This window comes from Salmo salar, chromosome 01, assembly GCF_965601325.2.
Source record: "Salmo salar chromosome 01, fSalSal1, whole genome shotgun sequence".
In the NCBI taxonomy this organism is placed as follows: Eukaryota; Metazoa; Chordata; class Actinopteri; order Salmoniformes; family Salmonidae; genus Salmo; species Salmo salar.
In genome coordinates, this window is record NC_138291.1 from 73097989 (window position 1) to 73122581 (window position 24593).

General features: G+C 45.8%; 1 protein-coding gene across 2 annotated transcripts in view; it reads right to left on the bottom strand.

The window, feature by feature from the left end:
* LOC106608059 (spectrin beta chain, non-erythrocytic 1) overlaps window positions 1-24593 on the bottom strand; it is a 116607-nt gene that overhangs the window by 11543 nt on the left and 80471 nt on the right. For both annotated transcript variants that reach the window (XM_014205747.3, XM_014205739.3), the window contains 18 exons: window positions 18907-19103; window positions 17891-18003; window positions 17508-17695; window positions 16642-16759; window positions 16064-16222; window positions 15426-15728; window positions 15066-15219; window positions 13931-14801; window positions 12938-13075; window positions 12068-12824; window positions 7691-7893; window positions 7272-7362; window positions 6842-6988; window positions 6091-6354; window positions 3200-3424; window positions 2301-2390; window positions 1829-2113; window positions 581-711 (listed from right to left, as the gene is read on the bottom strand). In XM_014205747.3, the coding sequence (XP_014061222.2) occupies window positions 581-711; window positions 1829-2113; window positions 2301-2390; window positions 3200-3424; window positions 6091-6354; window positions 6842-6988; window positions 7272-7362; window positions 7691-7893; window positions 12068-12824; window positions 12938-13075; window positions 13931-14801; window positions 15066-15219; window positions 15426-15728; window positions 16064-16222; window positions 16642-16759; window positions 17508-17695; window positions 17891-18003; window positions 18907-19103 (4434 nt within the window). The remainder of the gene's footprint in view (window positions 1-580; window positions 712-1828; window positions 2114-2300; window positions 2391-3199; window positions 3425-6090; window positions 6355-6841; window positions 6989-7271; window positions 7363-7690; window positions 7894-12067; window positions 12825-12937; window positions 13076-13930; window positions 14802-15065; window positions 15220-15425; window positions 15729-16063; window positions 16223-16641; window positions 16760-17507; window positions 17696-17890; window positions 18004-18906; window positions 19104-24593) is intronic.

Below are 24593 nucleotides of genomic sequence, written 5' to 3' on the forward strand. Positions count from 1 at the left end.
ACTACAACTATCCTATCCTCACTCTCTTCTGGGATGCTAAACTGTCAAGTGTTAAACCTCTGGGTGGTTAAATCCTACTTCAACTCAGCAGGAGTGGAGCTTAACCTTACACTGATCTAATGTTAGTTGTCTGGTACTGACTGACCACTCTGGGTTTAAGCCCTTAAAGGGATAGTTAGGGATTTTGGCAATGCAGCCCTTTATCTACTTCCCTAGAGTCAGATGAACTCGTGGGTACCATTTTTATGTCTCAGTGCACAGTTTGAAGGAAGTTGCCAACTAACGTTAACGCAATTGCTAACTAGCATAAGAGCAATAACTGGAAGTCAATGGGAACAGCTCCTGTAAACTTTCAGTCATTGCGCTAATGCAAGTTAGGATTGGCTTGCAAAACTACCTCTAACTTCCTTCATACTGGACGCAGAGACATAAAAATGGCATTCACGAGTTATTGCCAAAATCCTGAACTATCCCTTTAACGTTCTTTAGTCTGAAATTGGTGAATAGGATCATGGTTTCAACTTCCAATTTTCACTGGAGGGGATTGTTACCCTGAGGATGAGCCCCTGAGACCCCTCACCTTTCTGGGTGTCCGGCGGCCGTCAGGCCCCTGCTGGTCTTGGAGAGCTGGTGGACAGTCTCAGCGTAGTCCTCCACAGCCTGCTCCAGGATCTGGTGCTTCTTCAGCATGGCCACGGAGCTCTGCTCATCCTACACAGAGAGAGTGACAGAGTCAAGGTACAGACGCAGACAGTGAGTGTGAACAGGCACATACAATCAGTGTAGAGAACACAGTATCAACTAGAAATAGACTAGTCTCACAGAGATCCAGTCCTGTAGAAGGAGAATGTTAAGGAGTCAAGGACAAATGAAATGATGGCCTGGAAGACTTCTCTCTGCCTACTCACCTTTCACATCCAATACCACACAGCCCTCGCTGAATCTCAAATCATCCCCTCGCCCTTACCAACTCGCTCAGACGTCCCTCCGTTGTCACGCGCAATAAACCCATCAACTTCAGGACACACTCCTGACTTGAATGATGCAATTCATGTTCCACTTTTAAATAACAAAACAAGCATGACATTCAAATGAACAAATCTCTCTAACAGTTGAACATTTCATTTGGGAGGTATTTTGTTTGTTTTATGTGTCAAGTCTTGTAATCAGACACAAACAAACGCATGTGTCATATAATTAGGCATGCCTCTCAACTATTTTGTATTTTGATGGGACAGCTCTGGAGCCTGCAACCTTGCTGGCTTGGTCGAAGAGGCTATCGGAGGTCTTAATTAGCTCCTATACCCTCTATATTTTTCACTCCTTCAGTTTTGGGACACTTACGCAAATGGAGGGCAGAGCATCAAGGAAAAGGGGAAGAATTGGGATCAGCCTGTTTGCCCAAGTCACTGCCCTTGTCTTTCACCCTCTACTGACTTCCTCATTTCTCCTCGTGACAATGACCCACTTCTGCCTGGTAAACCAACCACTAACTGGGTAATGGTCATAGACCTAACTCTACCAAGTGCAGCAATACCCCTGGTACAGTATCAACCAGCCCTCCTATCCAGCAGCTTTGCCCTGTTACAAAAAAGCAGCTTGCCCTGTAACCAAACACAATTTCCTATTCAACTTTGCCCCTACTAATGACCCATCCCAACAAAATACTGGAGTGCAACCCACCAGTCCTAACCAAAAGCCACTTTGTATCTCTAACGGCTTGCTACTCATCCTATCAGGTCCAATCACCATCCTACTTCACATTCAAACCCCATTCTGATTGCTTATGAATAGCAATTTTAGCTTTCTGACCCACTGCACCCCTCACCTTGGCTTTCTCCTCTGACATCATGTAGAGCTCCTGCTCGCTCATCCAGGCCTCAGCCTCGGCAGCATCAAAGTAGTACTGCTGGGCCTTGTGGGCCTCCTCCAGGCGTCCATGGCGTTTGCCCGTCTCCTCCAGGATCTGGGCCCACAGGCGCCGCAGGTCGGCCAGCCGCTGGCGGATCCCCTCGCCGCTGGGGCTGTTGTCGTCATCCTTCAGCACCTGCTGACTCCGCTCAAAGATGTCGTCACAGCGCGGCTGGTGGCCCTGGATCTCCTTTTGCAGGGTCTGGTGGGGGAGAGGTCAAAGGGCAGCAGGTCAGAATGATGTCAGCTGCTTTAAAAGTACAGTGGTTATCTGGTACAGAAATAGATCTGTCACTGGATTCTAATGGTAGTACTGTAAATGCTAAGAGCTCATATTCTATGGATGGAAATACTGTTCAAGGTTCAAACTGATGGAGTTTGTTTCTTACCTGGTTTTTCTTGATGAGTAACTGGACTGTTTGCAGGTTGTTTCCGTGGTCTGTAGATGTTGCCAGTGGCATTCTCTCTTCAACCCAGAGCTAAGAGGAAAACACAGAAATAGGTAGGAATCATTTTTGGAAGACTGATACATTGATGTAGCAAATGCAATGACAGAAATTAAACTTAACAACAACTAACCACTTGAAAAGCATGATTTGGGCAAAGCGTTTTTTTTGGTAAGCATTTTAAATGCAGTTGATGACATACACAGATGAGACACATCAGTTCCATTCAGAGACCCAACCCATTCATTTCAAAACACGTGGCCTGCTCCTTCTTGCCTGTATGAAAGGAGTCAATACAGTCATTACAATAATGAAGAGACCCGCACAGCTATGAAAGCATGCACCTGCTGCTACTCTTAGTGGGTGCCTTCCCTCAAAAGAGGAGAAAAAAAGACTTAAAATAGTGATTTTTATCACTTAAATCACTTCAGACACAAGAGAACTGCTCTGCTGTTCAGCTTCTGCTGCTATTCCACACTACCATAGGGCAGGGATTTCACACAAGCACAAACAAACATACTGTATCCTATACACATTTGCATAAAAATACAATTAACATTTGCACAAGTAGGCATACAGTACATAATCTCTTTTACTCGTTCTCTGAAACACACATGCACACACCCACACTGAGACAGACAGACACACAGGCAGACACAGACAGGCAGACACACAGGCAGACAGACAGCCACACAGACAGCCACACAGACAGCCACACAGACAGCCACACAGACAGCCACACAGACAGCCACACAGACAGCCACACACACACAGAAATGGATCACAGAATCAGACAGAATCAGACAGACGACGTGGCTAGATGAAAGGTTTAATGTACTTACGATCTCGTCCTCCACGTCTCTGTTGAACTGGTGGATCTCGCGGGAGGCCATGAGGTTTCCCTTCCTCTTCTTCAGTGGGTCCAGCAGCTGCTGGAACTTCTTCTCCACGATGCGGCGCTGGCCGTCCACCTCGTCCGTGTCCTTCCCCTCCTGGCTGAGGACCTGGGCCTGGCTCTGCAGCTCCTCCACCTCCTTCTGACGCACCTCCACCTGGCTCTCCAGCATCTAAGGATGCCACACCAGGAGGAGTGGAGAGGAGAGAGACAGTCATAGCATGCTCTCTCTAGCTCCCTCTCTGGTCAACCCCCTAGCATGCGTTCCAGAGTTCTCCGTCTCGTTTGTGCTCTAGGAGTTTCCGATCGAACAAACAGTGGAAATGCACTTCCTCTCTCACATGCACACATTTTAGGTCTGGGTTACACAAAGGATACCATGGGTACACAATATTTAATTACACAGTTAACCAATAAGACAGCGAGTTGGCTCCTCCACACATCATGGCGAGGGAGAGATAACATAATGGGGTGGGGGAGTGAATGTGAGAAGCATGGGCTGTTACATAACGTGGTTTGTCTGCTCACTACAGCGCCACTCGCTAGTATGAATAAACTATCTGCATAATAAACTATGAGCCAACACGGCATATGTGTGCGGTGTAGCTTATGCTGCAATTTTCCTAATTAAAGGAAAAGAGAAAACCTAATATCAGGCTTAACATTTCGCTCATAGTTTGGCTATGCAAGTGAATTTATCCTCAGGTCAATTACTGATATTATACTTTCACCTAATATGAAACCATGATGTAAAATTGTACAGAAATGTACCATTTACCTACACACCAATCAAAGGGAGAGGAAAAGAGCGCAGTCCTATATGGTGACATAACATAACCGTGGGAGACATTACAATATGTCAAGCTCCAGCAGTACCAAGCTATACAGAGGGTGTTCTAGCAAACAAACAGCAGAGACCTGAGGACACCATTCCAACCTGGAACTGAGCTCCCAGGCTTGAAAGGACAGACCAGATACAAATTCAATTAGCACTAATGTGTGAAGTAAAAGGGCTTTTGGCCCAACAAGCGTCCTCTGAAGCCCCCTCCTGCAGTTCAAAGACCATTCACTGGCATTTTCTACAAGAAATCTGCCTCCAGAAATAAAAGCTTCTCCCAAGTGGGTCTGACACCTACTCCCTTTGCCTGCTGCACTGCTGCTTGGATTCCACCTGGAGATCTGTTCACTGTCTGCCCTGGTTGTCTCCCCCCTACCTCCACCACACTCACCCCTCTCTGTTCACCGTCTGCCTTGGTTGTCTCCCCCCTACCTCCACCACACTCACCCCTCTCTGTTCACTGTCTGCCCTGGTTGTCTCCCCCCTACCTCCACCACACTCACCCCTCTCTGTTCACCGTCTGCCCTGGTTGTCTCCCCCTGTCTGGTACAGGTACCTCCACCACACTCACCCCTCTCTGTTCACCGTCTGCCCTGGTTGTCTCCCCCTGTCTGGTACAGGTACCTCCACCACACTCACCCCTCTCTGTTCACCGTCTGCCCTGGTTGTCTCCCCCTGTCTGGTACAGGTACCTCCACCACACTCACCCCTCTCTGTTCACCGTCTGCCCTGGTTGTCTCCCCCTGTCTGGTACAGGTACCTCCACCACACTCCCCCCTCTCTCCCGAGCTTTCACTCACCTCCAGCACACACGCACTGTTGGGCGAGTGACTCTGAACTTAAAATGGCTAGCCCCAAGTCGTTATATATTTTAAACAATTATTGTGCATTTTGCTGTTTGCCTCATGACTCCTGCATACTTTGTTGACTACAAACTTTCTTTACCCAACCACAGACTGTTTGTTCCAACACTCTGGACTCTGACTCTCTATTGGTTACACAGACTTTTGGCCTCCCATCCTATTCAGACCACCTCTCACCGTCTTTGTATTCATGTTACCTGATGAAATTGCTGTACAATATGATCTTGTTGCCATCTGATGCACATTCAGATGTCATAAATCAGCTCTGCAGAGCTCTCTGTCCTATGAGCTTTCCCTGTACTATGCCGTGCCTTGATTGTATTACTGTTGATGATATCTGGAAATGTGCATGTACACCCTGGTCCATCTACAGTTGCTAGCACCATTCTGACATGTGCTCTGATATCTGCTTCACTGATTTCTGCTCTCCTAAAAGCCTGGGTTTTCTGCATGTTAACACTAGAAGCTTATTATCTAAAATGGATCAATTAAAAGTGTGGGTTCACAGCTCCAATCCAGATGTGTTGGTCATTACTGAGACGTGATAAGGAAGAGTGTTTTGAATACTGATGTTAACCTTTCTGGTTATAACCTTTTTCTGCAAGACAGATCTTCCAAAGGTGGGGGAGTGGCAATCTTTACCAAGGATCACCTTCAGTGCTCGGTTGTCTCCACCAAGTCTTTCCCCAAACAATTTGATTTGCTGGTTTTAAGCATTAAACTTTCAAATAGCTTTTTGTTGACTGTTGCTGGGTGCTATCGTCCTCCATCAGCACCTGCCTGTACCCTACATGCCCTAATCTCTCTCCTGGCCCCTTACGCTAAGTCTGAATTTGTCCTGCTAGGTGACCTAAACTGGGACATGCTTAAACCACCTGACCAAGTCCTAAAGCAATGGGACTCCCTAAATCCTTCTCAGATTATCACCAATCCCACAGGGTATGACTCCAAACACCCAGAAAATGCTAATCTCATCAATGTTATCCTCACAAATAATCCTGATAGGTATCAGTCTGGTGTTTTCTGTAATGACCTTAGTGATCACTGTTTTGGTAGGCCGTCATTGTAAATAAGAATTTGTTCTTAACTGACTTGCCTAGTTAAATAAAGGTTACATAAAAAATAAAAGTACAATACCTGTTGTTTCTTGAGCAGGATGTTGACGCTGGTCAGATCTTTGCCGTAGTCGTCTGATTGGATCTGTCCATCCACTCCCACCAGCCACTTGTCCAGGTCGGCACAGCTCTGGGTGAACAGCTCGGCCTTGTTGGCGTCAAACAGACACTTGGCCTTAGTCTGGGTGGTGGACTCAAGGTCATCCCACATCTTATGGAGTGCTGCCAGCTTTTCCTTCACCATGGCCTCGGTCTCCGGCTTCTCAGCTATCAGCAGCATCCCGTCCTGGGATTTGGTGGGAGAAAACCATGTTAGGACATTATGGAGATAAATAGATCTACACTAATATCATTCAGAAAGGAAGACACTGGAAATTCTTTCAATCTGACCTGAGCAATGTGACTCTGCCCACAATCACTCATGTAAACAAGCATCAATACTAAACTTTCAAACTACTAGTTCTAGTCTGCAGAGCTATTGTGCTGATTCTGCTGAAAGCTTGTATTGCAATTAATTCCACTGAATACGAATATAATAATAGCCAACGTGGTTGTTATGACTTAATCTCTCTGCATTTAGGACTAAAATATCCACAGGAGAGGGCTGTGCTTATCAGACTGGAGTGTTTTGGGGGGCATAAGCATCTTACACAGGGTAAAAACACACCCACACACAGAGCTTAAGGGCCACGCACACACACGAAACATAAACAGGGAGAAGACATGCAACGAAATTGGCAAAAAGATCAGACACCCATCATTTAGTCACTGACCTTCTCGATCTTGTCCAGCCACTCCTTGTTGGACTGCAGCTCGGCCATGAAGGCCTGGTGTTTGAGCCATTTGCTGTGGAGGTTCCTGGCTTCATCGTACGACATGTCCTGAGCCGTGAGCATCTTCTCATTGATCCACAGGGACAGCTGCACACACCAGAGAGCCAATCAGTGAGACAGACGGACACACACAGACTCATCCACACAACCACAGCTTGGCACCATCCACAATTACTTATAAATTCCACCTACAGTACTGTACTCTATAGAGCTGGTAGGAGGAATCAGTGGGTGTTCGGGTTTCCTTGTGTGTGAATGAAGTGCGGGGGTAGCCCTAGCTGGCAGATATGGGTGTTGTGCAGTGGGGGGCTGGGGGGAGTAAGTGAGGGGTGTGTTGTAAGGGTTTGGTAGGGGGCAGGTGGCAGCTCACCTCTTGGCAGTCCTGAAGGAACTTCTGTAGGTCTCTGTTATCCTTCAGCTTACAGAGAAGCTCACTGGCCGCCAAGCGGTTCTTCTTATGTCTACACAAACAGAAGGACAGGGGTTAACACGTGATGGATTTAGAGAGTAATGGCTCAGAAACATATTTTTGGTGTATTGGTAAGTGTATTGGTAATATTAAACATCTAGATAATGTTAAGCAAAAGTGCTATATATACAATTTATTATATGCATGTAAATCTTCATTTTATGCATGTAATTCAGTTGAATCTATGCACGTAACATCGCTGCCATAGTTATCACTGGAGTAAAACACATTCACAAGATGGCTACCACAAAAATCGGCCCCAGTTCTCCAAATACAGAATAAATCAAATTGTATAGCGCTTTTTACAAAGCATTCAATACCTCTCATCGATAGAGTCCACTTTCTCCTGGATGCGGTCAGCGTTGATGTTTTTGTCACTGACCAGTCTGCGTCCGGTGTCCACCACGGCATTGATCTTCTCCTCGTTGGCATCCATGGTGGTCATGAAGTCCTCCTGCTTCTTAATGGCGCCCTCTGCCCCCTCCAGAGTCGTGGGCATCTCAGTGTGGGCCAGCACGTACTCCTGAGAGAGAGAGAGGTGGGAGAGAGAGGAGGGAGAGAGGGAGGGAGAGAAGGAGAGGGTAGTAGAGGTGTTAGTGAGTGTGCCATTCGACACTTGATGAAGAACAAGCAGGTGACTCTCGTATACTGTAGCCTACTTGTAGCATAGTAACAGCTGACATGGTGTTTCTCTCAGAAATCCTTCCAGAGGACTGAGCCCACAGAGGGTGTGTGCGTCTGATTGGCTCTGATGTGAGCGGCGGTGCTGAACAGGGCAGTGATGTCCAGTCAGACACTGATCAGACTAATACAGCCGTCTGCATCTGTTAGCATCACACTAATAATGAGAGCGGGGTTCAATCCCTCGGCTAGACCACACAGGAACGCACACACACCTACTTTCTTTAACCAGTTGCATGAGAAGGAGGACATTATTTCACCAAAGTTGAGTAAACTCCAACAGTGTGATGCATGTGATGCAGTTGCTAGTCGCAGTATAAATCAAATCAAATGCTATTGGTCACATACACATATTTAGCAAATGTTATTGCGGGTGTAGCAAAATGCTTGTATTCCTAGCTCCAACAGTGCAGTAATATCGAACAATTCACAACAATACACAAAGTAAAAAGTAAAAGAATGGAATAAAGAAATATATAAATATTAGGACAAGCAATGTCGGAGTGACATTGACTAAAATACAGTATATACATACAGTTGAAGTCGGAAGTTTACATACCTTAGCCAAATACATTTAAACTCAGTTTTTCACAATTCCTGACATTTAACCCTAGTAAAAATTCCCTGTTTTAGGTCAGTTAGGATCACCACTTTATTTTAAGAATGTGAAATGTCAGAATAATAGTAGAAAGGATGATTTATTTCAGCTTTTATTTCTTTCATCACATTCCCAGTTGGTCAGAAGTTTACATACACTCAACTACTATTTGATAGCATTGCCTTTAAATTGTTATACTTGGGTCAAACGTTTCTGGGTAGCCTTCCACAAGCTTCCCACAATAAGTTGGGTGAATTTTGGCCCATTGCTCCTAACAGAGCTGGTGTAACTGAGTCAGGTTTGTAGGACTCCTTGCTCACACATGCTTTTTCAGTTCTGCCCACACATTTTCTACAGGATTGAGGTCAGGGCTTTGCGATGGCCACTACAATACATTGACCTTGTTGTCCTTAAGCCATTTTGCCATAACTCTGGAAGTATGCTTGGGGTCATTGTCCATTTGGAAGACCCATTTGCGACCAAGATTTAACTTCCTGACTGATGTCTTGAGATGTTGCTTCGATATATCCACATAATTTTCCTACCTCATGATGCCATCTATTTTGAAGTGCACCAGTCCCTCCTGCAGCAAAGCACCCCCACAACATGATGCTGCCCCCCCATGCTTCACGGTTGGGATGGTATTCTTCGGCTTGCGAGCCTCACCCTTTTTCCTCCAAACATAACGATGGTCATTATGGCCATTTTTGTTTCATCAGACCAGAGGACATTTCTCCAAAAAGTACCATCTTTGTCCCCATGTGCAGTTGCAAACCGTGGTATGGCTTTTTTATGGCGGTTTTGGAGCAGTGGCTTCTTCCTTGCTGAGTGGCCTTTCAGGTTAAGTCGATATAGGACTCGTTTTACTGTGGATATAGATACCTTTGTACCCGTTTCCTCCAGCATCTTCACAAGGTCCTTTGCTGTTGTTCTGGGATTGATTTGCACTTTTCGCACCAAAGTACGTTCATCTCTAGGAGACAGAACGCGTCTCCTTCCTGAGCGGTATGACGGCTGCGTGGTCCCATGGTGTTTATACTTGCGTACTATAGTTTGTACAGATGAACGTGGTACCTTCAGGCGTTTGGAAATTGCTCCCAAGGATGAACCAGACTTGTGGAGGTCTATTGACTTTCCCAAGATGTCAAGCAAAGAGGCACTGAGTTTGAAGGTAGGCCTTGAAATACATCCACAGGTACACCTTCAATTGACTCAAATTATATCAATTAGCTTATCCGAAGCTTCTAAAGCCATGACATCATTTTCTGGAATGTTCCGAGCTGTTTAAAGGCACAGTCAATTTAGTGTATGTAATCTTCTGACCCACTGGAATTGTGATACAGTGAATTATAAGTGAAATAATCTGTCTGTAAACAATTGTTGGAAAAATTACTTGTGTCATGCACAAAGTAGATGTCCTAACCGACTTGCAAAAACTATAGTTTGTTAACAAGAAATTTGTGGAGTGGTTGAAAAACGAGTTTTAATGACTCCAACCTAAGTGTATGTAAACTTCCGACTTCAACTGTATATGAGATGAGTAAAGCATTATGTAAACATTATTAAAGTGACCAGTGATTCCATGTCTATGTACATAGGGCAGCAGCCTCTAAGGTTCAGGGTTGAGTAGCCGGGTGGTAGCCGGCTAGTGATGGCTATTTAACAGTCTGATGGCCTTGAGATTGAAAAACAGCTTCTGTCTCTCGTCCCAGCTTTGACGCACCTGTACTGACCTCGCCTTCTGGCTGAGAGCGGGGTGAACAGGCTGTGGCTTGGGTGGTTGATGGCCTTGATGATCTTTTTGGCCTTCCTGTGACATCTGGTACTGTAGGTGTCCTGGAGGGCAGGTAGTTTGCCCCCGGTGACGAGTTAGGCAGACCCTACCACCCTCTGGAGAGCCCTGCGGTTGCGTGCGGTGCAGTTGTCGTACCTGGCGGTGGGTAATACAGCCCGACAGAATGCTCTCAATTGTACATCTGTAAATGTTTCTGAGGGTCTTAGGGGCCAAGCCAAATTTCTTCAGCCTCCTGAGTTTGAAAAGGTGCTGTTGTGCCTTCTTCAGCACACTGTCTGTGTGGGTGGGCCATTTCAGATCGTCACTGATGTGTACGCCGAGGATCTTGAAGCTTTCTACTTTCTCTACTGCGGTCCCGTCAACGTGGATAGGGGCATTTTGTTGACATTGAGGGAGAGGTTATTTTCCTGGCACCACTCCGCCAGGGCCCTCACCTCCTCCCTTTAGGCTGTCTCGTCATTGTTGGTAATCAGGCCTACTACTGTTGTGTCTGCAAACTTGATGATTGAGTTGGAGGCGTGCATGGCCACGCAGTTATGGCTGAACAGGGAGTACAGGATAGGGCTGAGCCTGCACCCTTGTGGGGCCCCTGTGTTGAGGATGGAGGTGTAGTTTCCTACCTTCACCACCTTTAGGCAGCCCATCAGGAAGTCCAGGACCCAGTTGCACAGGGCGGTTTCAGACCCAGGGCCCTGAGCTTAATGATAAGCTTGGAGGGTACTATGGTTTTGAAGGCTGAGCTATAGTCAATGAACAGCATTCTGACGTAGGTATTCCTCTTGTCCAGATGGGATACGGCAGTGTGCGGTGCGATGGTGATTGCATCATCGGTGGCTCTATTGGGGCGGTAAGCAAATTGCAGTGGGTCTAGGGTCTCAGGTAAGGTGGAGATGATATGATCCTTAACTAGCCTCTCAAAGCACTTCATGATGACAGAAGTGAGTGCCTAGGGGGCGATAGTCATTTAGTTCAGTTACCTTTGCTTTCTTGCGTACAGGTACAATGGTGGACATTGTGAAGCAAGTGGGGACAGCAGACTGGGATAGGGAGAGATTGAATATGCCTGTAAACACTCCAGGCAGCTGGTCTGTGCATGCTCTGAGGACGTGGCTATGGATGCCGTCTGGGCCGGCAGCTTTGCAAGGGTTAACACGCTTAAATGTCTTACTCACGCTGGCCTTGGAGAACGAGAGCCCACAGTCCTTGGGAGCGGGCCGCGTCGGTGGCACTATGCTATCCTCAAAACGGGCGAAGAAGGTGTTTAGCTTGTCTGGGAGCAAGACGTTGGTGTCCGTGACGTGGCTGGTTTTCCCTTTTAATCCGTGATTGTCTGTAGATCCTGCCATATAAGTCTCGTATCTGAGCCGTTGAATTGCAACTTCACTTTGTCTCTATACTGACATTTTGTCTGTTTGATTGCCTTACGGAGGGAATAACTACACTGTTTGTATTCAACAATATTCCCAGTCACCTTGCTATGGTTAAATGCGGTGGTTCGCGCTTTCAGAAGTCGCCTTGGACACTGTGCCACCCAGTCTATCCGACATATTATTTTGCTTAGTTCTTACTAACATTTGTGTGAGCCAAATGGAGACTGTACTGTGTAATATAATGTGATGTTACCTGGTTGTTGAGGAAGGCTTCAGCCTGCTTGGTATCCCTGAGGAACAGCTGGTGGGCATGGGACTGGGACAGCAGGTTCTGACGGTTCTCCCACATCTTGTGCAGCTCGTTCCAGCCTGTGTCCAGGGCCTGCAGCCTCTGCCTCAGGAACATGTACTGGGCGTCCGTCTGGCCCTGGGTCACCATTTCCCCCATGTCCCTCATCTTCTGGTAGTCCACTTCATAGTTGCAGATCTCGTTCTTGATGCCCTCGTGCTGCGCCAGCAGCTTTTCGGCCTCCGTCAGTGTGTTGGGCATGTCTTCTGAAGCGATGGCCGTCTGGGTCTTGGACAGCCATGACTGGAAGTCATCCAGCTCCCGGAGGAACTGCTGCAGCTTGCTGGCTTCGCCCAGGGACTCCTCGCGGTTCTTCAGGGTGCCCTTCATCTCGTCCCACACTCCTGTGATCTCCCCCAGACGACCCATGATGCCCTGGGCTTGGTCGGGGTGCTCGGCTGCAAGGCGCTCCCCCTCCTTCCCCAGTTCTCCTAGCTTGTCCTCGATAGCGGTCAGGTCGCGCTCCATGCCGGTGAGTTTGCGCTGCAGGGCCATGACCCCGGCCAGGTCGTTGCCCAGCTCCTGGGTGGACTCGATCACCTTGGTCTTCTCGCGAATCCACGACTTGGTCTCGTTACACTCCAGGTGGTAGTTCTGTACACCCAGAGCTGAGTTGAGGGAGTCTTTCTTCAGGTCAACTAGGTCACGGAACTGGCTCCATCTAGAGAGATGTAGAAACACACACACAGTCAGGGAACAGTACTTTTCCACTAGAGGTTATTAACTGAGGTTAACTGTAGTTGGTGTTGAGGTTGATGTAGGGTGTTACTATACCTGGTGTTGAGTTTGTCCTGTTGGGCTTTGATCTCCTTTTCACTGGGGTGACCACTGTGGATGAGTTGCCTAGCAATCTGGTTCACCACGGCAACGCGGGAAGCTTGGTTGTTCATCTCTGGCTCCAGACTCTCAAACCTGCGGGGGAAGAGGGGGTAGAAAAGGGGAAGGAAGAGGAAGGGAAGGAATAGAGGGAGAGGGTGGATGATGGTGTAGAGAGGGGGAGTTAGAGAGGGAGAGGTAGAGGAGTAGAGGTAGAAATGGTAGAGGTGGCAGAGGGAATGAGTGTACTGTACATAAACATATGGAAACAATGTTATCTTAATGTGAATCCTGTTAACATGCTTTGTTTCCAGCTGAACTATAATGTCATGTTCCAGTTGCCAGTATATCACACAGAAGCAAAGCCAATGAAACAGGAGTCTGGGAATGATTCCATGCGGTGCACTGTGAGTAAACAGTGTGGAGGGGGAGAGATCATTTCAGACCAAAGACACACATTGGAGTAAACAAGCCATTGAACCGCTGTCCAAAACACTTAGCGAACTGAGGACAAGTGCCTGTTTCTTCTGTGTGGGAAGACTTTAGAATGATTGGCTTTAAAACATTGTGGGCTCTGTTGTTAAGTGGAAAGTGAATTATGGGAGTCTAGCTCCCACACATTACACTAGCGGCCCACCCGTGCTTGCATAAAAAGGTGTTAGTTTCACAGATCCCTTTCACTGTGCTACATTCCAATGCCCAATCAAACCGCCGGGAGAACATTCATTTCATTCTGGCTGTGAAAAACATACAAAGTTACTGCAAACATGATGGGAAATATTCTTACAACTCATTTCCTTTGCAAAGTGGTTTCACTGAGGGAGTTATACGTCTACACAGTCTGCCTCAAGAGAATGGGTTGTCCTGAAATGATAACAGCAAATCTCCAAATATATCAACTGACATAATGCATCTGGACTGAATAAGCATGGTTAGGCTGGGTGTCTTTACCTGTGCTGAACCACCTCCAGATCCTCCAGTTTCTCTGGTATCTCCATACTGTTGAGCCACTGCTCCTTCTCATCGATCCACACCTCACAGGCGTCCGCCTCGCTGAACATCTTGTAGAGGGCCAGGGCATCCTGTAGGGCCTGCTTCCTCAGCCGGGTCAGCTCAGCCACCTCCTTATAGCGCTCCTCGATGCCTGACAGGCGCCCCTGCACCTCCTCTGAGCCAGTCTGTTCCCCGGGCAGGGTTTTGGACTGCTCGTGCAGGGCGTCGATGACAGGTCGGTAGCCGGCAATCTCCTCGGCCACATCCTTGTGCTTCTTGACCAGGGCCTGGGTGGAGAACTCGTCGTGGCCCACGTCGGCACTGGACACAATGCGGAGAACATCCAGCATCCAGGTGTCGATGTCGTCGGCGTCAGCCTGGAACTGGTGCAGGTTGCAGGCCTCCTCCAGCCGGGCCTTCCTAACGGCAGATAGCCTCTCCAAGGCCGCCCACTGCTCCTGGATGTCTTGGATGCGCTCACGGATCTTGTCGGCTCCGAAGTGGTCGGCGGCCACCAGCTCCTCTCCCTGTTTGATGGTCTGTTGCAGGTGGCCGGCGCGGCCGATCATCTCATCCTCGAAGGCGCGGTGCTGGCTCAGCAGACGCACGGTGCCCGTCAGATCCTTACCGCAGTCCTCCGAGGACAGGATCTGCTCTTTCTCCCGGATCCAGCCCTCCTCCTCGGCCATCTCCCAGAAGAACTTCCAGAGGCGGCGGGACTCCTCCAGGCGGGCGCAGCGCTCGGCGGCCAGCTGGCTCAGCTCTGCGTAACAGAAGTCCATGTGGGCCACTCGGTCCCGGATCACCTGGGGGTCACAGGGCTTATAGCCTAAAGAGGGGACAGGAACACATCACAATTAGCACACTTTTATCATTTAAACTGAGAATACAGGCTTTACCAGACAAAGATCAATGACTTATTTTGCGGACAAGTGGCAGCATTGGCTAGGACTTTACAACAGGCTGTATAGCTTTACCCTTTCAGGATACAATTCATCTCACATCTCTTTTATAGCCTACAGGTATTACCCACAGAGAGAGCATAATCACCTACCACCCACAAACGACTGTAATCCCAGAACATGTTACTCACCCTCTGCATCAATGGCGAACTTCTGAGCGTTGTTGTTGACGGCTTTGACGCGGTCGGCCTGGATGGCAATATCAGCCTCCACCAGAGTGTGCTTCTGCAGCAGGTCCTCCACTCCCAGCAGGTGTTTCCCATAGTCCTGAGACAGCAGCAGCATCTGAAGATACAGGACACATCTCCAGGGTCAGGAAGGCCACAGGTCACTGGGGTCAATAGTGGGTAATGTAACTAAGAAATAGGCAATAGCTCTTACATCACAAATATGTCACTGAGTAAGCTACTGTATCAAAACAATTGTTACCCCACCATCCAACCAAAGTCCCCAATCTATCCCTCCATCATCATCATCATCATCTTCCTCACCTTCATCTCATCCATCCAGTCCATGATGTAAAGCATCTCCTGGAAAACCCTCTGCAGGCCCAGGTTCATCTCCAGCCGGATGCGCCGGGCCTTCAGCAGCTCCAACAGGTACTCCCACAGACGCAGCACGTTGTCCTTCCTCGCAGTCACGCGCTTGATGTCATGGTAGTTCTCTGCCTCCAGCTCCTTGGCCACGGAGAGCACTGCCTGCACACGCTCCTCGTAGGCGCCGATGTCCGTCTCGATGGCCTCGTGCTTCTTGGTGGCGGCCTCCACCGCCTGCAGGTCGAAGCCAAAGTTGTCCTGAGGGAGGGCGGAAGAGGGGGAGAGGAATAAGGAGTGAGGAGAGTTACAGGTTTGTATCTAACTGCTAAGCAGTGGCATAATCGCCATAATAACAGCCAGTTTATGTTTTTAGAACTAGCAGGGATATTAAATGGGTCAAGATCATGAGGATGAATCAGTAAATGACTTCATTGTACATTACTCTGTATGACCACAAGGGTATGCTATGAACCAATAGAGTTAATGTAGACAATACAGTAGGAGTGGCGTCATTGTTAGTGTGTACCAATAGTGTGCGTGTATCAATGAGCGTGCGGCATTAGTGTTTTCATGAGTGTATGTGTGTGTGTTACCTGTGAGACGAGCCGTTGGTTCTCACTCAGCCAGGTCTCTCTCATGGCGGCTTTGCGGTCAAAGCGGCGGGCCAGCTGCTCCAGTTTCTCCTGACGAATCAGCTCCGTCCTTAGCGCCAGCTCCCTCTCATGCTCTGACTTCTCCAGCCTCTCCCAGGCCTGACATACACACACACACACACGATCGAGTAACGGTCACACAGGTGCGGCGTACAATATATGGACCTAATATATCCACTGTACTAAACCTGTTTTAACTTGTCTTATGGTCTTACCACACCATCAAACAACTAAACCCAGCTAGCAACTGCACCAACTAAATCCACCTAGCAACTAAATCCACCTAGCACAAAGCAAAGTAAATCTTCCTGTCATCAACTATACCAAACTTACAGAAACCATGTCTATCTATTAAATCTATTTCAACCCACTGTCGATCAGCTTACCGCCCTTAAACTGTCTGTCAATCACCTTAATCCATTCTAATTGAGGACACCACATAATGGGTTTCTGAGTGTATGTTTCGAGATAAGATAAGAGATAAATAAGCCTGTTCTTTAAAGAGCAATAGGTCTCACCTTGTTGATGTCTGAGATGAGTTTGCCGTCCCGCGGGATGTAGACCTTCTGATTGTTGGCCCTCATCTTGCTCTGGATGGTGAAGAGGAGAACCTCCAGGTTGCCTTTCTCAGTGAACCTGACAGAAACAGAAACAATTTGAATGTTGAGCGTAAACCTTACCGAGGAGAAACTGAGTGGAATTTGGCTAATCTCCCTAATGGCTGGTGGCTTTTTGACTTTTGCGTTGAGCCAACCAGCTCCATCTGTCAACATAAAGATCAGCATTATTTTTTCTGCCCGTAGTCCAAGGCCAGTAGTCCACAGAGGGAGAGGTATTTTGTCAGCAGTAGGGGTGACATTGTTGCCTCTGTGGAAATGGTGTCAGAGTCCATTTCAACAGGCTGAAACATCTGTCTAAGCAAGCTTTACTTTTGGCCAGTTCTCAGAATAAAAAAATGTAATTCTGAAAAAAGCTCTGACGAATGCCGACACGAAGCTTGAATAAAAAAAGTGATACTAGCAAGAGCAGTGTGCCAAGAGGAGTTAGTTCACCATGAATCTGATACAACTGTATATCAGTAATAGGGTACACATCTAGAATCCCTGACAGTTTCAGTTTAGTCCTTGGTGAGTCAATTCTGCCAATTGATACTGTAATGTTACAGTAAATTACAAGCTGCTGTGTGGAAAATAGGTGGAGGATATGGTGTAAGACTTTTTAATTTCGCTATGTGTGTGTGTGTGTATGTATGTATGTATGTATGTATGTATGTATGTATGTATGTATGTATGTATGTATGTATGTATGTATGTATGTATGTATGTGTGTGTGTGTGTGTGTGTGTGTGTGTGTGTGTGTGTGTGTGTGTGTGTGTGTGACTCACTTAGGGGGCTTTTCCACGGTACGGTAGGTGTTGAAGGCCTGAAGCTGTTGCTGCACCCCCACTAGGGAGTTGGCAAACCTGCGGTTGTTGAGGATGATGATGGTCTGTTCAATCCATTCCAGGAGGTCAGAGGCCAGACTCTCATATTTCTGAATCATGTTATCAGTCTCAATGGCATTGTCCAGCACCTGGGAGATGAAGGTGGTGAATCAGTATAACAGTACATACATTATATACTGATTATAGCTACATCGGTGGGAAAGTTCAAATATAAGGCCTTGTCATAAAGTAAAGGGAATGATTGTGCTTGAAGAAGTACAGGGACAAGATACTTTGTTCTCTTGTGATCCAGGTTGTGGAAGATGCGAACTCTGACCCCTCACCTTCCCAATCCGTTTGCCCTCCACCTTCAGGGCCTTCATCTTGGAGAAGTAGTGGTAGTAGGTCACAACATAGGTGATGATGGACTTCTCATCAGGGTGGTCCACGCTGATATCTGTAGAGGTAACAAACACACGCGCGCACACACACACGCACACGCACACACACACGCACACACACACACACACACACACACACACACACACACACACACACACACACACACAATAAGAGTCAGACATAAATGGCTTCGACTGCCCCATGTTTCCCTAATCTACAGACATCAACAGAGGGCTTGGCTTCCGCGCTGCTCTGCTGAGAAAAATTGAATTTATTTGAGGGAAAATTGATTTAGTAGCTATGTTTAGACAGAGGCGGTCGGGGTAGAGGGGCTGCTATGCTCGGAAGCGTTCTCATGCCTGTGTCTCTTTCTTCCCCATACTGCAGACCTCTGAGAAAGCATGCTGAGATCTCAGAACCACCGCTTACTAAATATTTAACACAGCCATTACTCTGCCACGCTTAAAAAGAAAGAGCTCCAGCGGTGAACATTGCCTTTCTGTTTGTACCTGTCACCCTCCTATAATGGGTCTGTCAGCCACCCGTTGAACTACATTAAAGACGCGACCCAGAAGTAGCGGCCTGTCAAACTACACGATATGGATTCTGTAAGTGTTGTACAGTAGTAACAGTTGTCAGGTTTCTATGTATTCATACCGGGATAATATGACATTCTTTAAGGGTGATAATGTCTGGGTATAAATGTACTGTGATAATGGCATAAAACACTGGCAGATGCACGAGAGGCAGGGCTAGAGTACAGTATGCTTCAGCAGTGTAAGCAGCTCCTCCACCCTCCTGCTGTTGTGTACACGGTATGTGATGTTTTCACCAGACTATGGAATTCCATGACTATGTAAAACAGTACAGAGTCATGCGCCGATGAGTATATTCAGAGTGTGTAATGCAAATGAAGTATGCGTGTGTTCATGTTTCCATGTGTGTACTCTGTACTAACCCTCCACGTCCAGTAGCTTGTGGAGGCCCAGGTGTTGCTCTGCCAGGTTGAAGGCATTCTGCAGGTTGTGGTGGGCATTTGACTTTTTCAGCTTGTCAAAGTCTATCAGGTCAGGTCTGTGTTTGTGGAGGATGGCGTTGAAAGCCATGCCATCCCTCCAGCTGGTGCTGAAGTTGTGAATGTTTACATTGGGATATCTGGAAAACAGACAGAAAACCTAGGTTAGGGAAATAGAGCTCGCCAGCTTGAAGTCCTAAAAAACCTAAATGAGTTACCTCTGGTTCGTTCAGCCATTCCTATGGGGGGAATAGAATACAGTTTTGGGATAAACGCCGAAAAATAAGGTCTGAGGTTAACACAGGTTTAGGAGATATTATCTCATAGAACAAAACGTATAAGATCAGCCAGTTAACATGACCTTTATGAATTATGAAGACTTATGTGCACTGTGATTTTTTTAAATTACATAAATGCTTCAAAATTCACAAAAAGTTACGTTAGCCGATCTCATAGAAGAAAACATATACACTGAACAAAAACATAAACGCAACATGTAAAGTGTCGGTCCCATGCTTTATGAGCTGAAATAAAAGATCCCAGAAATTGTCCATACTAACAAAAATATTATTTGTCTAAAATTGAGCACAAATTTGTTTACATCCCTGTTAGTGAGCACTTCTCCTTTGCCAAGATAATCCATCCACCTGACAGGTATCAAGAAGTTAATTAAACAGCATGATCATTACACAGGTGCACCTTGTGGTGGAGGCAATAAAAGGCCACTCTAAAATGTGCAGATGTCTCAAGTTGTGGGAGCATGCAATTGGCATGCTGACTGCAGGAATGTCCACCAAAGCTGTTGCCAGAGAATTGAATGTTTGTTTCTCTACAATAAGCCGCCTCCAACGTCATTTTAAAGAATTTGGCAGTGTGTTCCACTGGCTTCACAACCACAGACCACGTGTAACCACGCCAGCCCAGGACCTCCACATCAGGCTTCTTCGCCTGTGGGATCGTCTGATGTGGTGCTGAGGCGTATTTCTGTCTGTAATAAAGCCCTTTTGTGGGCAAAAACTAATTCTGATTGGCTGGGCCTGGCTCTCCAGTGGGTGGCCTATGCCCTCCCAGGCTCACTCGTGGCTGCGCCTCTGCCCAGTCATGTGAAATCTATAGATTGGGGCTTAATTAATTAATTAAAATTAACTAATTTCCTTAAATGAACTAACTCAGTAAATTCTTTGAAATTGTTGCATGTTGCATTTATATTTTTGTTCAGTATAAGATCTCCTAAGTGTGTGTTTATCACAGACCTTATTTTTGCATTTATCAAAAACCCTACAGAAACTCCATGCATTTGCCCATAGACTTTGGGCAACGAACCATGATGGAGTTAATGCCAACAAAAAGACTCTATTACTATTGCTCTCTATGTTGCTTGTGTATGAGCCTACTGTTGACTAAACGACAAACTCACATTGTCCGACAACATAAGTCTTTGATGGAAATTTGGAGAGAACTTTGTTGTTCTTCAAACATCTAATAATAATCTAATCAAATCTTCTGCATCCAACTCCCTCATCAATGAAACAGATGGCTTTTGAAAATGTGTTCCACCTACCGTATGTTCCAAATATGTTCCAACTGACACCAAACACAATGCCTCTCTTTATTAAGCATCTGTTTAACTAAAGTGATTTTACCCTGATGTGTCATGTTCTATTTGAAGCTGGGCATTAGCAGTGTTGGTTTTGTTAATGAGTGAATTGACTTATTCAGCATGTAGCCCAGGGGCTGTTCGTGCTGCTGATGTTTTAAACAGCCTGACATTTAGGCCGTGATGTCTGATGTGACACCCTCGCTGTGATTTCAGCGTCGTTCCATGTCATTTCACCAAGCCATGACACCCACCATCTCAGATTGTTCTGAAATGGTTTCTATAGTTAGAAACAGTTAAGACTGGCATTCCTGAAACATTATTTTGTTCTCTGAGAAATTAAGCTAATTTATTGCACCCAAATAGGCCATTTTAATTTATAGGATTCAGATAATATTCAATAGTTATAGTTCCCAACATCCGATTTGGACCAAACTTCTTCCTACCAATGAGTAAGACATGTTGCCTGGCTGCCAGACTACTTGCTCCGGCCAAACGCTACGCCACACCCACGGACGTTAGTTTGTTCTCCACAATGGGTCTGGATTCGAGTACCTCCCTGACACTTCACCGAATGCGAACACATTCGGGGCTGTCTGATTGGTCCAGAAACCGATGGGTTGGGCCAGAACACGTGGGTAAAGCGGCAGTTTGAAAATGTGCCATCGGGTTTGATACTCTGGTTGGTTAGAGAAGACAAACTTTGTTTTGTATAACACCCCTCATCACCACAAACAACTTCAATGATGGCAGTCTCAGACTAAAGTATGCAGCGAACGACAGAGCAGTGGAAGAATGTAGTGCGAGTTGTCAGTCTATAAGACGTGAGGAATCCCCAGAAATTGTCAAAGCTACCTACGGACCACAGACACCCCATGCCAATCCCACCCCAGCAACCAATATACTGTATAGGTTCTATATGTTTGACAAGTAGTTTGAAGCTTCAGCTTGGAGTATTGCTTCTCCATACTATATAATGTATTACCTGTGAATCTGGTGATGTTTTTTTCCCCCCTTTTCAGAGAAATTTGTTATTGAAGTCACTTGCATTATTTACCATAAAATATTGTGAAAGTACCAGGTTTTGACCACTAGATGCTGCTGTTCTTGATATACCGCCACACTCTTTTATACATTTTCCTGCTTTCTTATGTCACAACATTTCCTTTGCAATTTTTGGTAGAAAACCAATAGATTCGTGTCATGATGAAAAGACCTTGTGTGGTCATCATAACAATTCAGGTCATTGTCCAGTCCTCCATGAAAGCAAATCAGTTTGTCCTTCTTTCACGTGTAATTTGTGTCAAGGAAATGGCCCCTTTGCGTGTGGTTTATTCCCTTCAAAAAAGGTCTGTATTAGTTTATATTGGACCATTCATGGTGAACAAGAAAACTACAAGGCTACATCAGTTTTAATGGTTCCAATATTATGGTCTCTAATGGTCTTCAATGGTAAAAACCAGAGGTGTTGACTCGAGTCACGTGACACATTTTGTGACCTGAGACACGACTTGGCTAAAAGAAAAAACACTTGCCACTTGACTTTGACTTCAGCATCTATGACTCATGACTTATCTTGGACTTGAACTGCATAACTCGAGACTTGATTTGTCGTCTTGTGCACTATGTAAGCATTTCTGTCCTTTATATACGAGTGCTGTAGGTTCTGTGCGTTCTGTTCTGTGTCTTGACCAATCAGATTCACAGAAATCACAGGTCTAGCAAAGCGTGTGATGCTCCACTGACCTCAGGTATTTATTTAGCAAAGGTGATAACACATCACTCCCGATATACACAAGCAAGAACTCTTCACAGAAATGTTGCCGCTGCCCTACACCTAAACTGTATGCGAAGAAAACAAGTAGATTTCTCAGTCTGATCAACTAGGCTACTGATAACTACTGCAGCTGCATAGGCTACAGCCAATGCGCCCTGTAACGTCTTGCACTCTGGCCAGGGTAAACAAAATGGTACTGTTATCTAGCCAATTTATAGCCCGTTTATTTGTGTTAGGAGAAAATGTGATCAAACTTGGTTTAGGCTATATTACATTTTTTTACATTTTAGTCATTTAGCAGACGCTCTTATCCAGAGCGACTTACAGTAGTGAATGCATACATTTCATACAATTTCATACATTTTTATTTTTTATTTTTCTGTGCTGGCCCCCCGTGGGAATCGAACCCACAACCCTGGTGTTGCAAACACCATGCTCTACCAACTGAGCTACAGGGAAGACTGTATTCAAACTAGGGCTGGCTGGCTGGCTAGGCTGACCTTTATAATCCAAAATTATTAACTGAAAGTAATCAAACACAATACTGATTATATAAACACACTGAGTTACTTTTGAATTGCAGTTGCATAGGCCTATATGATGAAAACCTGCATAAAGCAAGCTCTGCCCTGTGAGTTCTATTGTCCAATTGCAGTGGTTGTGTCTGTGTAAAGGAAAGTGTCGTTTTAAAATATAATTCATATTAACAAGTACAAGGTTGCTGCAGTTTGACAGGGTTTTCATCCTCCCTAGGGCCAGGAGTTTTTCCAGAATTTCTTAAAAACAACGTAACCTGTTTAGAACATATCTGTATACCTAGGCAGCAGGTAGCCTAGTAGTTAAAACCTCTCTGGGCTAGGTGGGACGAAATCGTCCCACCTACGCAACAGCCAGTGGAATCCCGTGGCGCGATATTCAAATACCTTAGAAATGCTATTACTTCAATTTCTCAAACATATGACTATTTTACACCATTTTAAAGACAAGACTCTCGTTAATCTAACCACACTGTCCGATTTCAAAAAGGCTTTACAACGAAAGCAAAACATTAGATTATGTCAGCAGAGTACCCAGCCAGAAATAATCAGACACACATTTTTCAAGCTAGCATATAATGTCACATAAACCCAAACCACAGCTAAATGCAGCACTAACCTTTGATGATCTTCATCAGATGACAATCCTAGGACATTATGTTATACAATACATGCATGTTTTGTTCAATCAAGTTCATATTTATATCAAAAACCAGCTTTTTACATTAGCATGTGACGTTCAGAACTAGCATACCCCCCGCAAACTTCCGGTGAATTTACTAAATTACTCACGATAAACGTTCACATAAAACATAAGAATTATTTTAAGAATTATAGATACAGAACTCCTTTATGCACTCGCTATGTCCGATTTTAAAATAGCTTTTCGGTGAAAGCACATTTTGCAATATTCTGAGTAGATAGCCCGGCATCACAGGGCTAGCTATTTAGACACGCACCAAGTTTAGCCCTCACCAAAGTCAGATTTACTATAAGAAAAATGTTATTACCTTTGCTGTTCTTCGTCAGAATGCTCTCCCAGGACTTCTACTTCAATAACAAATGTTGGTTGGGTTAAAAATAATCCATAGTTATGTTCAAATATCCTCTGTTTTGTTCGTGCGTTCAAGACACTATCCGAAAGGGTAAAGAAGACGCGTTTCGTGACAAAAAAAATCTAAATATTCCATTACCGTACTTCGAAGCATGTCACCCGCTGTTTAAAATCAATTTTTATGCCATTTTTCTCGTAAAAAAGCGATAATATTCCGACCGGGAAACCGTGTTTTAGTTCAAAGAGAGAGAAAATAAAAACATGGGGTCGCCTCGTGCACGCGCCTCAGTCTCATTGTCCTCTGATAGACCACTTACCAAAGGCGCTAATGTTTTTCAGCCAGGGGCTGCAAAGACATCATTCAGCTTTTTCCCGGGTTCTGAGAGCCTATGGGAGCCGTAGGAAGTGTCACGTTACAGCAAAGATCCTACGTTTTCAATAAAGAGAGTCAAGAAGCCCAAGGAATGGTCAGAGAGGGCACTTCCTGTACAGAATCTTCTCAGGTTTTTGCCTGCCATATGAGTTCTGTTATACTCACAGACACCATTCAAACAGTTTTAGAAACTTTAGGGTGTTTTCTATCCAAAGCCAATAATTATATGCATATTCTAGTTTCTAGGCAGTAGTAATAACCAGATTAAATCGGGTACGTTTTTTATCCGGCCG